General features: G+C 35.7%; 2 protein-coding genes across 2 annotated transcripts; one reads left to right on the top strand and one right to left on the bottom strand.

Annotated features, from left to right (window-relative positions):
• The first annotated feature begins 1,024 nt into the window (after positions 1-1,024).
• On the top strand, positions 1,025-5,811 carry LOC110603758 (serine/threonine/tyrosine-protein kinase HT1). The gene is made up of 3 exons (XM_021741648.2): positions 1,025-2,093; positions 2,626-3,081; positions 5,085-5,811. Exons 1-3 carry the CDS (start codon positions 1,677-1,679, stop codon positions 5,331-5,333), a joined length of 1,122 nt encoding a protein of 373 aa, XP_021597340.1. The 5' UTR covers positions 1,025-1,676; the 3' UTR covers positions 5,334-5,811.
• A 1,604-nt stretch (positions 5,812-7,415) lies between these two features.
• LOC110603759 (probable carboxylesterase SOBER1-like) lies at positions 7,416-10,621 on the bottom strand. Its single transcript, XM_021741649.2, has 6 exons — positions 10,284-10,621; positions 9,568-9,620; positions 8,407-8,530; positions 8,194-8,315; positions 7,893-8,000; positions 7,416-7,819 (listed from the first exon to the last, which is right to left on the bottom strand). Exons 1-6 carry the CDS (start codon positions 10,540-10,542, stop codon positions 7,724-7,726), a joined length of 762 nt encoding a protein of 253 aa, XP_021597341.1. The 5' UTR covers positions 10,543-10,621; the 3' UTR covers positions 7,416-7,723.
• Positions 10,622-14,996: the final 4,375 nt, after the last annotated feature.

The following is a 14,996-nucleotide window of genomic DNA, read 5'->3' as shown; positions in this document are numbered from 1 at the left end:
AATTAGATAAACATGCTTAAAAAAAATAGTCCAAGGCCACAAGTCTAAATTAAATATGCAATATACTTTTGCACCATAAATTAAATTTTATTTTCTAGTAGTATACCCAACTTTCGAATTTTTCCTAATAATAGTAATAATTATATTATTATTATTATAGTAAATTAATATTTTAATATTTTTAACCACATATATATATTACAAGACTCATAATAAAGTAAGATTATATAGAAAAGGATTTAGAAACCTAACCGAGAAAAAATTACAACCAGTGTAATTTAACCAAGATAAGACACACGAGAGCACCTCTGCTCCATCAGTGGTATCAATAAAGGAGGCTTTTTACCTTACCATGGTCGCACTAACTATAAACATTTTTTTAATTTAAGAGAAGCTAAGTATCTGTCGGACTGGCCGTTCACTCCTTAGAGCTACCACCTTTATTTGTATACAGAAAAGCTTCCACCGAACAAAAAGTCATGAATCCATACCAACATAAACCTCAATCACATATCACTTCAAGCAACCTTAACTTGTAAAACCTCAGATTTGCAAAACTAAACCTAGCAAACAAAAACAAACATAAAAGAAATACCATCCAGATACATAAGAGGAATATTAAAGCTGGTGATGCAAAACTAACTATCTACCCCAATGGCAGAACTCGACTTTATCCTAGAAAAAAAAATGACTAGTTGAGAGAAATTTTAATATATAAGTAATATAAAAGTTAAAATATTAATAGCAAAAAATTGATTTTTTAAAAAATAAAGAACTTCGTTAGTTAATATGGTTACATATCATATAAAGAGTTAAAAATATAACTTTAAAAAAAATATTAAGAATTAAGAAATACAAAAAGACGAATATAAAATAATCAACAACAAAATAGAAGGATTGGAATGGGCGGTGAGTGATATGACAGTTGGCTACGCTAGGAACACCCACGTGTACATGCAAAGTAAAAAGGATGAGCAATTGGGCATATATACCAAGTTGACCCATTTGTAAAAAGCTCAACTTGTCAATCATCTCTCATGAATGAAAGCCCTTTTACAACTGTGGCCACTTAGCATTTATGATCCAAAGAGACATGGAAAACAGAAACAGAGAGAAAACGAGATTACATAAAAAGAAAAAGGAAAAAAGAAAAAAAGATCCCATCTTTTGAATGGGGCTTTCACGAGACGTCCCTGAATTCTCTGCTTTGAATTCATCAAACTCCCTCATATCTTGGAAATGAGCCGTGAAAATCTCTTCCCTCTCTGCATATTCATGAATGTAGTTTCCATCATTGATTCCTCATAACATTTTTCTTTTCTTATCTCTAAATCGATTTTCTGTTGCATGTCTCTATGAACTAACAAGGCATCGTGTCCTTTTCTTTTTTCCAAGTAAGTATCTGTGCAAATGGAAACTTTGTTGATTATTAACTCAGAAACTCGGTATGTTTTCATTTAGTCCTTTTTTTTATCGATTCATGAAAACCCATATTTCCTTTCAATTTTTCTACGGTATCCATGTTTTTGAATCAGTTCATGCACTTTCTAAAATCAATTCACACATTCAGAAGGAGAACTCCTTTTGATTGTTTGTTTTGACACCCACAATATCCTCCACAACTTAAAAACACCCCTATACCACAGCAAGTGCTAGAGAAAGAAGTGCTGCTTCAAATGGCAGGTTCCTGTTTCCATGCGTTTCGCCTTCGAAGATCGAAGAGCAAACCGTTCACAATTCCTTCTTCATCGAAAACCCGATTCAACTCTGACATGGAGAACATGGAGAAGAGGAGATTTGACAGCTTGGAATCATGGTCAATGATATTGGATTCTGAGAATGTGGAGGCCTGGGAGGCATCAAAGGAGGACCAAGAGGAATGGACTGCTGACCTTTCTCAGCTTTTTATAGGTAACAAGTTTGCCTCTGGGGCTCATAGTAGGATTTATCGCGGAATTTATAAGCAGAGAGCTGTTGCTGTGAAAATGGTGAGAATTCCAACCCAAAACGAGGAGACTCGAGCTTTGCTCGAGCAGCAGTTTAAATCTGAAGTTGCTTTGCTTTCTCGTCTCTTTCATCCCAACATAGTGCAGGTAACATTTTATTTTTTGGTCTAATTGAAAACAGATAGTATTCTTATATATATAAATTTGTATTTGCTTCCTTCTGCAAATTTATTGAACGAAAGGGTACGTATCGAAGAAATGAACGCAGTCAATGGTTATTGGCATGTCTGTTTCCTCTAAAGACACTAGTTGTTTGATACTCTGATTTGGTGCTGCTAAAGATCAAGAAAATGGATACCAGGGTGAAAATTTTGTTAAATTCTAATTCTGTGCCTATCCGTTATGTTTGTTGACAATTTAATCTTTCAATTTTCAACCCCTTAAACAGAAACTTGCCGACTAGCATTTATGCTTTGAAAATTTAGGTGTTGGTCTTGTGTTTTGCGTAATTGCCTGCTAATAATCATTTAGACATAGCACCATCCAAAAATTTTTCCCTTTTTTTTCTCAATTAAAAAAAAAAAAAAAAAACAACTTCGATTTCACTTTAACGGATGGCTTAAAGCATGCAACTACAACTTTTTTACAAATACAAGATGGCAATCCAACTTCCTTACAGTTCATTGCAGCTTGTAAAAGGCCACCAGTGTACTGTATTATCACAGAATACATGTCACAAGGAAATCTCAGGATGTATCTCAACAAGAAAGAGCCCTACTCTCTTTCAACAGAAACAATACTGAGGCTAGCGCTTGATATATCACGAGGAATGGAGTATCTTCATTCGCAGGGAGTCATCCATAGAGATCTCAAATCAAATAATTTGCTTCTAAATGATGAAATGCGGGTTAAGGTAGCAGATTTTGGTACATCCTGTCTAGAAACACAATGTCGAGAAACCAAAGGAAACAAGGGAACTTACCGCTGGATGGCGCCTGAGATGATCAAGGAAAAGTCATACACTCGAAAAGTTGATGTGTATAGCTTTGGGATTGTGTTATGGGAGCTCACTACAGCTTTGCTTCCCTTTCAAGGAATGACCCCTGTACAGGCTGCATTTGCTGTGGCTGAGAAGGTTAGATAACTATATTTTTTATGCAAATTTCATTATGCTGATGTTAAAATATAATATTCTCATTGCTATCTTGCATGCATTTGTTTTTTAAGGTTTGATGCTCTTATCTACCTTTACTCTTTAAACCATCTGTTGATTGGATTCTTATCTTTCTCTTCAGAATTAGTTCCACTTTTTGGTTGAGACTGGAACAGAGCATTAGCCAAATTAAGTTACTAAGCTTCATCATGAAATGCAATGAGCTTGCTTTGAAATTTGAAGTAGACAATTTTGTGGATCCTGTTCATGTTTCTGCAAGGTTTGAGGATGATAGTTGATAATAGTTGGTGTGAGAGACTCTACCTACCTAAAAGCCTGAACTCTTAGGTCCATTTGTAATTTTTTTTTTCATTCATTGTCAATAGCAACAAGTATTTCATTTCTTTGATATTCGTCTACCGTACAAAACAGATGGTGAAGATTTAATTTGTTTAATTGAAAAGCCCCTGTGTTTGAAGTGCCCAATTAATGAAAATTTAAAATTTAAATGGAGGTGTCTAAAGTATAAAACAAATTTACAAAGTTTTGCAATTTGTTTCATTCTATGCAGGGAGATCATTGGAGATGGGTGATATTGGTTAGTTTTAGACCTTTCTAAACCACAAATATAGATGATTAGAAATGATGTTTTATGCGCAATATTTTTGATCAAAAATTCACCTGCCCAGCTGCCTACCTTTGATATTCAAACTGTAGAACTCAGAGATTCTTATGCTAATCTTTTGTGCTTAAAGAATCCTGAATAGTACATTATGTAAGGGCATAGTCCTGCTCAATAGTAAAACATCTCGTCAAGCACTATAACCTAGAAGAGTGGAGGAGATTATGTTCATGCTATTTGTTGACCTAATTCTCTGTGGATTTTGTGAAATTTATCTTATTTATCCATAGGACTATAGCTGTTAAAGTTTCCTAATTGCCTACTACATAAGATCTTTTGCTACTGTGTGAAATCTAGTTGAAAAGCCTCAGATATACATAACACTTTTGGTGCCTGGAGAATCTGGAAGAACATTATTCATTTTAGTATATGTTTGTAGAAAACAAGCTTGGGAAGTTTATCTTCGTAATATAAAGAGAGGTTCAGTTTTTTCCACAATGAAAACCTGGCTGTTATTTAAGAACAAGGAGCATACTTGCTTTGATAATTTTGGCCACAAAAGTAGCACTGCAATCTTTTTCCTAGCAAGTAACAGCATATTAATTATTTTCTTCTCTAGTATTATCAGTTTTTCATTGCTTTGTGACCATTTAACATCACAAAAAAAAAAAGTGTATCAGTGTTATCAACTCTTCCAACTTCCTCTACAATTTTTCTACTGGCTTGCTGCTGCCACTACTGTTCTCAGACTCTTAGGTGTTTCCTTTATGCTGTACTGCCTATTCTATTTTATTGCCAAATAAGTAATGGCTAACTCTTCAATGTTAAGAAAATAAAACTCACAGTATTCCTCTGGATAGTCTGCTGCATGCAACAACAGAACTTAAGGACACAATAACACAAATGCAAGCTCAAGCTTAGTAATGTTAGTAACTGTATGGCAGGGAGCACAGCAGAGACCTTCCACTATGGCTGTTACATGTGGAAAGGATGCTTTGCTTCAAATGCAAAGCAGAACTTTTGAACTCTGAATCCTGAAACAAATAGAAAACTGAGGCATATAGATGTTTAACTGGAAACAAAAAATATCTGTGAGGCTTCTATCCTTCAATCTGCAATTGAAGATACAGGATAAAGATCTGAGATGCATAAACATGCAGAGATTAATAAAAATGGAAATTATAAGCAGGATACTTAAATTTGAAAAAATTGTCAAGTTTCCATTTTGAATTGGCCTTCATTTTTATGGCTAAATATCCGCTGATATTTCAAACTCTGAATTGTAGCTTGTACGCCAAAGTTAGGAAATAGGGAAAAGCTTGATGCTAGTTTTACATTGTATCAATTTTTGTTGTGGTGGCAGAATGAGCGGCCTCCATTGCCAGCAAGTTGTCAGCCGGCACTGGCGCACTTGATAAAACGTTGCTGGGCAGCAAACCCATCTAAGCGACCAGACTTCAGTTACATAGTTTCTGCTTTGGAGAAGTATGATGAATGTGTGAAAGAGGGCCTTCCTCTTACTTCACACCCGGGGCTTGTCAGCAGAAATGTCATCCTTGAACGGTTGAAAGGCTGTGTATCCATGAGCTCATCTATACCTGTACATGCGTAGTTTCACCTGAAGGTATTGACATCCCTTTCAAGTCCATAAGGTGATTAACTTGTATATGATGTTCTTTGAATTTGCTAAGGTCATGGTCTGCTAATGGAATGTCAATAAGGTCAACAGGGTACTGATGTGTAGAACCCTACTTTGGATTAGGCAAATACAAACAATTGTTAAGTTTGATTTTTAGTACGAAACAGAATGAATGCGAAGATCACAGGGGAAAAAAAAAGGAATAGGATGCTGCAGTGATATTGACATTAAATGTGTGTCTGAGGAGTTCCCAAGTTCTAACTTGGAGCTGTTAGAGGGGTTTATCCAAGTTGTGCTGGCATGATGTAGGCCATCCTCATTTCCTTGCAATAGCTAGAAAAACACTAGTAGGTTAGATTCTTCAAAACCAAACCAGCTATGGCGATGTATAAAATGAAGGATGTTTCTAATATCTTACTAATTAAGTTCATACATAATTGTTCCCTTTCTACAGAGGAGCCTTTCTTCCACTTTATTTTATTTATGTAAATATATGTTATGCATTAGGAGAGAGATAAAGATGTCTCCTCAGATTAGATTGACGACCCACTAATCATCACTTATCAATGACTGCTTCCCCTCTCAAATCAGCAAGGTAGACCAATCCAATCGTAAGGGAAAATGATAATGAAAGTGAAAATGGAAAACGAAGAAGAGGGTTACTATTGATCATTATTCCCTCTACGGTGATTACCATATGTAAATAATTAAGATTTTCCTTAATTGTTCTAGGTACCAGTAATGCATAAGCTCCAACTGGGGTTGTAAACAGGGAAAAGAGAAAAGGGAAGGGATCACTCGGCTCATCTGGGTTTGCTCAAGGATAAGGTTGGGTCAAGATTTATCCAGTTTCTAAAACCTAAGCGTTGCGTTTTTCATAGTCACGTGACAGTAAACGCCACACTTCTTCCACAGGAAAAAAAAAAAAAAGTTAAATTTCATAAGAACTATTTGGTAAAAAAAAAATTGCCTTTTTGTTAATTTAATATAATTTAATTAATTAACACCTTTATTTTTAAAAACACATTAATTAATTCATATCTTTATAAATTATTCATAGTTCATATTTTTTGAAAAAAAATGTTAACTATTTCTTTAAATCATATGTGAAATAATCAAGATGTACTTATTCATAATCACAAAATTATTTATTAAAAATAAGTTGAATTAAATCTTTATATTTTTACTTAATAATTAAATAAATAAATTTATTTTTTTTATCAATTAAGTTCATATACTTATACTCAAAGTTTAAATAAATTCTGACCTAATAAAATAGTTCTACATAATACAATTTCATTTTTGTAATTTTAGAAATTATTTACTATTTCTATGCTTTTTTTTTTAATTTTTATGCTAATCAAAATACTAAATTTTAATATTTTAAATTAAAAAATAATAATTTATTATTAAAAAAAAATATTACAATATGTTAAGATTTATTTAAGCATTAATTTAAAAGGACATAGATTTAATTAGAAAAAAATATTAAATTAGCTTATATAAGAACCTAATTGAATTTATTTCTACTATTTATTTATTTGTATTGTTTAAAGTATTGACTGGGACTGGTTAATCTTGGAACTCTACCCTTATCACGGGCAAAATGTGAGGTCCAGTGTCTCGAAGATACTTTTAATTAATTTTATATAAATGATAGTGAACTGCCGATGCTTAGTTTCAGCTATTAATAATTAATAATATTAATTTTTAACATTGGCTCTGGCCTTGATCAGAAATCAGCATCAGCTGCTACACTTCCCTGCTCGCTAGTTATAAAAAGCAACCTGCATAAGGTGATGCCATTTCGATGATTCAAATCAAAACAGCAGTTCTTAACCACGCAAAAGGATGCACCACCTCGTGCCTCCTCTGCAGATGCAGCTCTCTCTTTCTTTAGCTCCATGAGTATTTGAGAAGAGTGTGCAACAACTATTGACATTGTTACTCAAAGGAAGATGAAGATCATATACCTGATTAGAGATTCACAAACGCCTACCACCAGGGGGAGAAATTTCACTTCCCTAAGATAACAAAAATATTAAAGATTGTCCATGGATGTGTAAGAACTTCATTTAGCAGTGAGCAAATGCTCTCAATGTTTTATAGAGCAAGGCAAGACCATATAAGCCACAAGGGGTGAGTTACCGTTTTCCTCTGGATAGATGAAATTTCAAAACAACGCTACATTAATTCAAGCATAAGTCTGCAAAAAGAATGCTTACGACCTTTTTTTTTGTGTGGATATTCTTAAAGTTAATTTTACTGCCATAACGCATAACTGGAGACTTGGTTCAGCATATATGATGAAAAACCATGACAAATAATAACATTTAGCAATGATTATTTGTATGCCCAGTCACTCAGACCTCTGAAGAAGTTTGCAGTCGAGTCTTAATCCATGATTCCAGATATTGCAACTCCTCGTTGCTTATTGAATGGCCAAGACCAGGATATGCCTGCAAAATAATTGATTGAGAATTTCTTTTAAGTTGAACAATATCCAACAGAAAAATTGGGAAATTATATTACCTTAAACTCACAGCTTATGCCAGCTTTTTCAAGGAAAGGGGGCCCCGCTTGTCCAGCTTCAAACAATACTGTTCTGTCAGCAATTCCATGTGACCACAGAAAAGGTGTCTGCTTGAAATTTAAGACATTTAACCCATTAAAACCATGCACTAAAATAATTCTACCCCGATTATAAGTAAATTGCTTATAAAATTATTCAGGGTACTCAACAATGACATACATGAAGACAACTAGAAAAAAGCAATTAGGTTAAAAATATAGGCCATGATAGGAGTGAGCAACAAGATGTATTTAGAAGTACCTTTTTTGCATCTGATGGAATCTGTTCCATCATAGAAAAATTTAAAGGAACCCATCCACTGAAGACTGCACCCCCTCCAAGAGTTTTCGGGTACAGCAAAACACTAGCCAAGGTCAAGGCACCTGCAAATGAATTGATAGATTTTCAAAGATCCCAAATGAAAAAAAGAAAAGATTTTTTTCTTTATGCAGAGAGAGACAAAAAGACACCTACCTCCTTGACTAAATCCACATACAAATACGTTGTTAGGATTTGTCCCTGCAGCTATTTCCTGGTCTATCATCGCATGCACATTCCGAACTGCTTTCAGCAAACCACTTTCATCTTTTGGAGAATCCTAATGTTCATTGGCACAACAAAGTTAAGAATCATAAATTATTTGGCTAATTAGGTTATCTCAACTTTGAACCACTAAATTTATCAAGTTTGCCCCTACAGTCCGTCAACTCTTTTTGCTGCTTTACTTGTAATTTTACAAATTCTTTAGAGTTGTACAAGAACTAGATTGACTGCAAGAATATGTGATTCTTTCTCTCACTCTCTCTCTCTAAACCTCTCTTCCTCTTCCTTTCTCTCTCTAAAGCATCTCTCATTTCTTCTATTTTTACCCCCTTCTCTACTTCTATTCTGCCAAACACCCTTTTAGACACACGGTTACAGCACATTTCTATATGTAATTTAGTTTTCCAGTCATAAAAAACCCTTGTATTTATATATAAAAGAGATCTTGAAAGTAAAAAAATAAGTTGTAACGTTATTGTGCCCCTACTATTGTGTGTTTGCATGTTCATGTATGCACGCTGGCCAATATAGCTTCCATTGAGTAAATTCGCTGGATACACCATTACAACTGCATGCATAAGTGCCAATCTCAAGCCAACTTAAATATCATCCAGGAAATTTCAAAAAAAAAAAAAAAAAGAAGCAGATTTCAGCTATTTGAGAATAATAAAGTAAAAAAAAATAACTATAAGAATTCCCATTCCTCTGTCACACAACATCATACAATATTCAAACTCACAATCAAACAAGAAAAAGCATTATGGTCTCAAGAAAATCTTGAAGTTGAGAGCTAATTGATGGGCAGCTTCAGGGTATTCTATGTGTACATGGCAACAGGCAAAGAATATGGTACTCCAAAAAAGAAAAGAGCAAAGCAACTACATGAATTCATTTTATAAATGATTCCAATCAAATCAAAATGCAGCAAGGAGATGGCATGTCCATTCTTCATGCATCAGAATATTAAGGTATCACCGAAAATACTGAATAGCCAAGAAATTGATATAAATATGATAATTCTATGAGGAAGTTGCCTGGAATGAAAGTCAATAGAGAATAGTCTATAAAGATTTAGGAAAAAGATGAACTTACAGCTGTTACGGGAATCTCATGGATGTCAAACCATGAAGGCATTACGGCACCATCTACAAGGACAAGCAAATTATTAGCGAGGCATTATTAGAATAAGAAATTAAATATGTCAATTCTAAATTAGCTTTGTAAGAGGTCGCATGCTTCGTAAATCATGTTGATCTTATTCCATTACTATTGCAACAAATTAAAACAATGGAAAAAGAGAATCCCTTCAATATCTGTTAGTACAGCAGTGAAAAGAAGATGACGAACATAAGCACACGGTCCCCATACATTGCACCTCTTATAACACACAATAACATTAATCCTGAGACCACCATAATGTTAACGCACAATTTCATTTCAGCCATACTACCTCATACAACAAGCCATTAATCCTAACTCCTAAGCCCATCGCAATGCAAGTGATCACTTGGTTGTCTCTCGTAATCAGTTCGAAACCTTCGAATATTGAACTGAAAAAGCTACATCCAGCAATCAAAGGGATTTTTCAAAATGAGCAAACAAACTTCGATAATAACCATTTGAGACCAAATCAAATGCATCACAATGACATTAAGGGCTTAAATACAACAAGATAGCCAGTAATTTCATTCTAATCACCGAACAAGAATTTTACCTAACTCACGATAACAAGAAGAAAACCCCTCAATTACATGTACAAGAAGAGACAAATGCACTTATAATACTCAAGTAATCGTGATAGAGCTTACAGTTGCAGGTGACTGGGTTATTAGGAGCAGAAGGAAAAGACCATTTGGTCGTGGCAAACTGAGGAGAAGTGAAGAGAGTTTTGATAGGCTCATTGGCAGGACCGGAATCACCTAATCCATGAAGCCATAGAATAAAGCTACGGGCCATGGGTCGTGGTTTTTGAGAAGGAGATGGATTTGGCTGGAAGAACACTAAAAAGACAATTGTGCTGGAAAGAACCAACGAGAAGATTACAATTGTCCCTGATTTCAGTAACATTTTTGGTCTTCCATGGCGACTCCTTTTATTTAAGTTTTCATTACTGGGGGAAGTGGATGTGAAATTACTTGGATTACCCCGTGTTTCTTCTTCCCTTGCCGCTGTTTGTTTTCGGAAATACGGCTGATAGTTGTCGCGGACAGTTAGTTTGTAAAAGGTAACTTGCTGATTAATAATTGAATTTTAGATATTTAATGAATTATATTAGTATGGAAAATAATTGATAAAAGTATATGTTAATTTATAATGAAATAAATATAAAAATATTAGTTTATCATATAACATATATAATAATTTAAAATATCATTTTTTTCATACTTATACATAATTTTTTTATTTTATAATAATAAATTTATAACTAATTTAATTATTATTTATAATATTTTCAGATTATCTATTATCTCTTATAATTTTAAATAATTTATTAATATTAAAAATTATTATTATTAAATTTTAAAATAATAATATAATTTAAATAAAAAATAAAAACAAATAAATTAACTACTAACTAATTAAAAACTATTTTCATATCAATTACTTATTAGCTATCAATTAGTTTTCTTCTGATAGCGGACTGAATCCGCCTCCACATGCAGGAGTCTGTAGTGATCATGATATGGAAGGGTCAAGAGGATCTTGCTGTTGGGGAGGATGAAGCTATGAGTTTGGTAGTTGGTGTAACTATTGTTGATCCTAAACGATGACATATAGGATCCGATCACAAGAAGGTCAATAGGGAAAGGTCCTGTAATACCCGGCTAGATTCCGGTATCGGAATTCCTATCGTTCAGTGGAATCTCGGATATCAGAGATTTCTAGAAGGGTAAAGTCATGTTTTCATAAAATGTTTTAATGAATTTTAAGGTTTTAAGTAAGAAAGAAATTGAGCTTTTGAATGAAAAAGACCATGGAGGCATTTCCAGGTTCGGCCGCCGAACGTGGGATAGTTTAGGGGGGCAAGTTAAGCTTCCGAAAGTGGCTCAGGTTCGGCCGCCGAACTTGCATGTGTTTTGAAGGCACTTTAGACTGCCGAAGGTGGTCTAGCCAGTCTCTATAAAAGGACGCCATAGTCGAAACGGGCGAGCTTTCTCCCATATTTTCGGCCAACGGTGAATCCATGCTCTCCCATGGTTGGTTTTGTTGATTTTCCTTAAATCTTTCAAATTTTAACGAGTTCTAACTTGGTTTTGAAGAGTTTTGGAACTAAGATCAAGTTTTGGAGCTTTGAGACCCCGGAGCTCATTTTCTCCCCATCTCCGAGTTGGATCGCCTCCCCTCTCGATCTCCAAGAGGTAAGAGTAGATCCTAGCTCATTTCATGTTTTTAAACAAGTTTTATGAAAGTTTATGGGGTAGAAATGCATGTTTAGGTTAATGTTGAGTATATGAACAATGTGGGTTGCTTATGTATGTTTGATGTGTTTTAGTTGGGGTTTAGGATAGTTTGAGGCCCCTGTGAGCTTATGTATGTGTATATGCATGTTGTGAAAGTGTTGCTTTTGAGTTGGAAGGTGTTGGGAGGCAAATGCGCATGAAAGAGTCTGAGTTCTGCCCTTTGGAAGAACTCAGATTCGGCCGCCGAACCTGCCTGTGGAGGCCAGCTTTTGGCAGCCGAACCCTGCCCCCGAAAGTGGACTTTCGGCCGCCGAAAGTGCCGCCGAAAGTTGCTGAGTTTCGGCTCTGGAGGGACTTTCGGCCGCCGAACCTGCCGCCGAAAGTTCCCTGTTCAGCCTTCCTTTGCATGATTTCTATGATTGTTTTAAGGTGTTTTAGGGGGTTTTTGGGGAGTAGTTTAGAGTTATGTTAGTCTATATTTGGTACCTCATTTGAGTCCACCTGTGTAGGTTAGGACCCGAAGAACTGAGGACCCCAGCAGTGAGATAGCTGCTTCAGAGTCATTAGAGCATCAGCCAAAGGTGAGTAGAATAAATTTTTATGTTTTAAAGTAAATGAATTTTGAGCATGATACATGCATCACGTATGCCATGAGATATACTAGGTTGTTTGCACTAGAATTCACGAATATGTTGCATTGCATAATTTGATGTTGATGTGGATGGATATTGGATGATCCATTAGTTCTCAATATGATGAGATATGATATGATATGATGAGGAAGTCCAGGTGTGGCCTGCACTACGCCCCTGGCACTATGTGAGTGAAAGTCCGGGTGTGGCCTGCACTACGCCCCCAGCATAATTGGATATGATATGATATGACATGTGTAAGTGAAAGACCAGGTGTGGCCTGCACTACGCCCCTGGCACGATTGGACTATTTAGAGGACTATTGGTGACAAGTCCATCCTTGATGTGATTTGTTTGTGATGTGACACATTTCATGAAAGCATGAATATAAATTTAATGTTTTATGTTATTCTGCTCACTGGGCTTTATAGCTCACCCCTCTCTCTTAACCCCCAGGTTTGCAGGTACAGGGTAGACCAGGAGGTCAGCAGGAGTAGAGTTTTATCTATGTAATAGTTAGAATTGTGGACATGTATTAAATTATGTTAAAGTATTGTAATGTAATGTTTAAGAGTATATTGAGGATAGAATTGTGCTTGACCCTAGTGAATGTAATTTCCCTTTTGTACATGATCTTAAATGCCTTAATGAAATGTTTTCATGATGATTCATGTAAACCAAGCTTAACACATGTTATGTTACACCATTGGAGTATTTGATGAGGACTCCAGTGTGAGGTTTATATTTATGAGTTGTGCATGCATAGGTTGAGCTTGGTAAATGAAAGAAAAAGTTTAAAATTTTATGTAAATGGTTGATCATGTATGGGATTAAACAGGTATACAGGATGTATGTCAGGCTTGCTATGGGTCCCGGCGACCTTATGTCGATCTGGATCCTAGCGTCGATAGTGGTCCGGTTTTCGGGTCGTTACAGGTCCACTGTGGTACACGATTCAAGCAGTGCAGGCAGTAATCAGTCAAAAAACAGAGTAGCCGCCGATCACAATAAGTTGTATTAGTTGGAACTGTCATGAGCTTGGCAACCCACAAGTAGTTTAGGCCCTGAAAGAAATGCTCAGGGTTAAGAGGCCGAACTTTCTTTTCTTAATTGAAACTTTGTGTGCTTCTGCTAGGGTGAATGAGATAAAAGGTTTGTTGGGCTTTGATGATTTTTTTAGTGTGGATAGTTTGGGTCGTAGCGGAGGGCTGGCTTTATTGTGGAGGTCAGTCTCTTCTATCTCTCTCTTAAGTTCATCGCAACATCATATTGATAGAAATCTGCATGGATCCTGTTGGTTCTTGGTGCTTGACAGGGTATTATGGTGAAGCTGACCGTGGCTCTCGCCACTTGTCTTGGCAGAGACTGCGTATGCTAGCATCTCATCTTGAAGCATCTTGGGTGTGTTTGGGTGACTTCAATGATATTCTTTCTCCATCTGAGAAGTGAGGTGGTCGACCCCAACCTCCACGCTTGATCAATGGGTTTCGAAAGGCTCTTTGTGATTCTGGTATTATGGAATTTCCTATGACAGGATATCCGTTCACGTGGGAGCATAGCAGAAACAGTGGTAGTTGGATGGAATCTAAGTTGGATCGTGTTCTTACTAATGCTCAATGGCGTGCCAGGTTCTCTAATTCTTTAGCTGAAGTGATGGGTTTCTCTACGTCTGACCATCTGCCTATCCTACTTGTAGTTAAATTCTTTGTAGAACAGCGCCATGCTCACCGGTTTCGTTTTGAGAACACGTGGCCACGTGAGGCTGATTGCCGGAACCTAATTTCAGATATTTGGCAATTTTCTTCTGACATGGATGCTGCGGGTAAGCTTTAGGCCTGTCGTTCTGCTCTCAAATCTTGAGGTATAAATCTTCGTCTTCAGCACAAAGCAGAGATGGATGAGTGTCTAGCTGTCATGTCCTGTTTATGCGGCTCTCGCCTACAGGAACTGACTCGCGGTTATCGAAGTCGGTCAAAAATAACCTTTCTGGTTATCAACAATTTACAACTGCAGATAGTGGTGAAAGGATTGAATCCACAGGGAATTGAGAACTTACCTATTTTCCTTATCAAGACCAAGAAAATAAACTGAAACAAAAATAAACTGAAATAAAAATAAACTGAAAGAGAAATAAATTGAAACGAGATAGAACTGAAAGCAAATAAACTGAAAGTAAAATGGGGGGTTTTTGAGATCGATTTAATTAATCTAAAACTGAAAGCAATAAAAACAAAGCAAATAATAAAAATAAAGGGAAATCAATAATAAGAAAGATCTAGTTGAAGAGTTGGATCCACTTTAGTTATTGGGATTGATCATTGACACTTAGTTTCTCTTGATAGATTCAATAGATTAGTTATGGAGATGGAAAACACTTCTCACCACCATGTCTCTCCTTATGATTAAACCAATTAGGGAACGTCCTCTAATTAGTTACTAATTAACAAATTGCCAAGAAACGTCCTTGAGCCTTAGACATCAAAACAAT

The sequence above is a fragment of the Manihot esculenta genome, chromosome 16 (genome assembly GCF_001659605.2).
Source record: "Manihot esculenta cultivar AM560-2 chromosome 16, M.esculenta_v8, whole genome shotgun sequence".
Classification (NCBI taxonomy): Eukaryota; Viridiplantae; Streptophyta; class Magnoliopsida; order Malpighiales; family Euphorbiaceae; genus Manihot; species Manihot esculenta.
This window is presented reverse-complemented; position numbering and strand designations above follow the sequence as displayed.

What these genes read in the sequence shown, in the direction of transcription:
- LOC110603758 (XM_021741648.2), top strand. Translation starts at nt 1,677, where the DNA reads ATGGCAGGTTCCTGTTTCCATGCGTTTCGCCTTCGAAGATCGAAGAGC. An exon ending in TTCATCCCAACATAGTGCAG is followed by an intron (nt 2,094 to 2,625) that starts GTAACATTTTAT and finishes ACTTCCTTACAG; the next exon opens with TTCATTGCAGCTTGTAAAAG. An exon ending in CATTTGCTGTGGCTGAGAAG is followed by an intron (nt 3,082 to 5,084) that starts GTTAGATAACTA and finishes TTGTGGTGGCAG; the next exon opens with AATGAGCGGCCTCCATTGCC.
- LOC110603759 (XM_021741649.2), bottom strand. Translation starts at nt 10,542, where the DNA reads ATGTTACTGAAATCAGGGACAATTGTAATCTTCTCGTTGGTTCTTTCC. An exon ending in TTCCATCAGATGCAAAAAAG is followed by an intron (nt 8,001 to 8,193) that starts GTACTTCTAAAT and finishes AATTTCAAGCAG; the next exon opens with ACACCTTTTCTGTGGTCACA. An exon ending in GCATAAGCTGTGAGTTTAAG is followed by an intron (nt 7,820 to 7,892) that starts GTAATATAATTT and finishes ATTATTTTGCAG; the next exon opens with GCATATCCTGGTCTTGGCCA.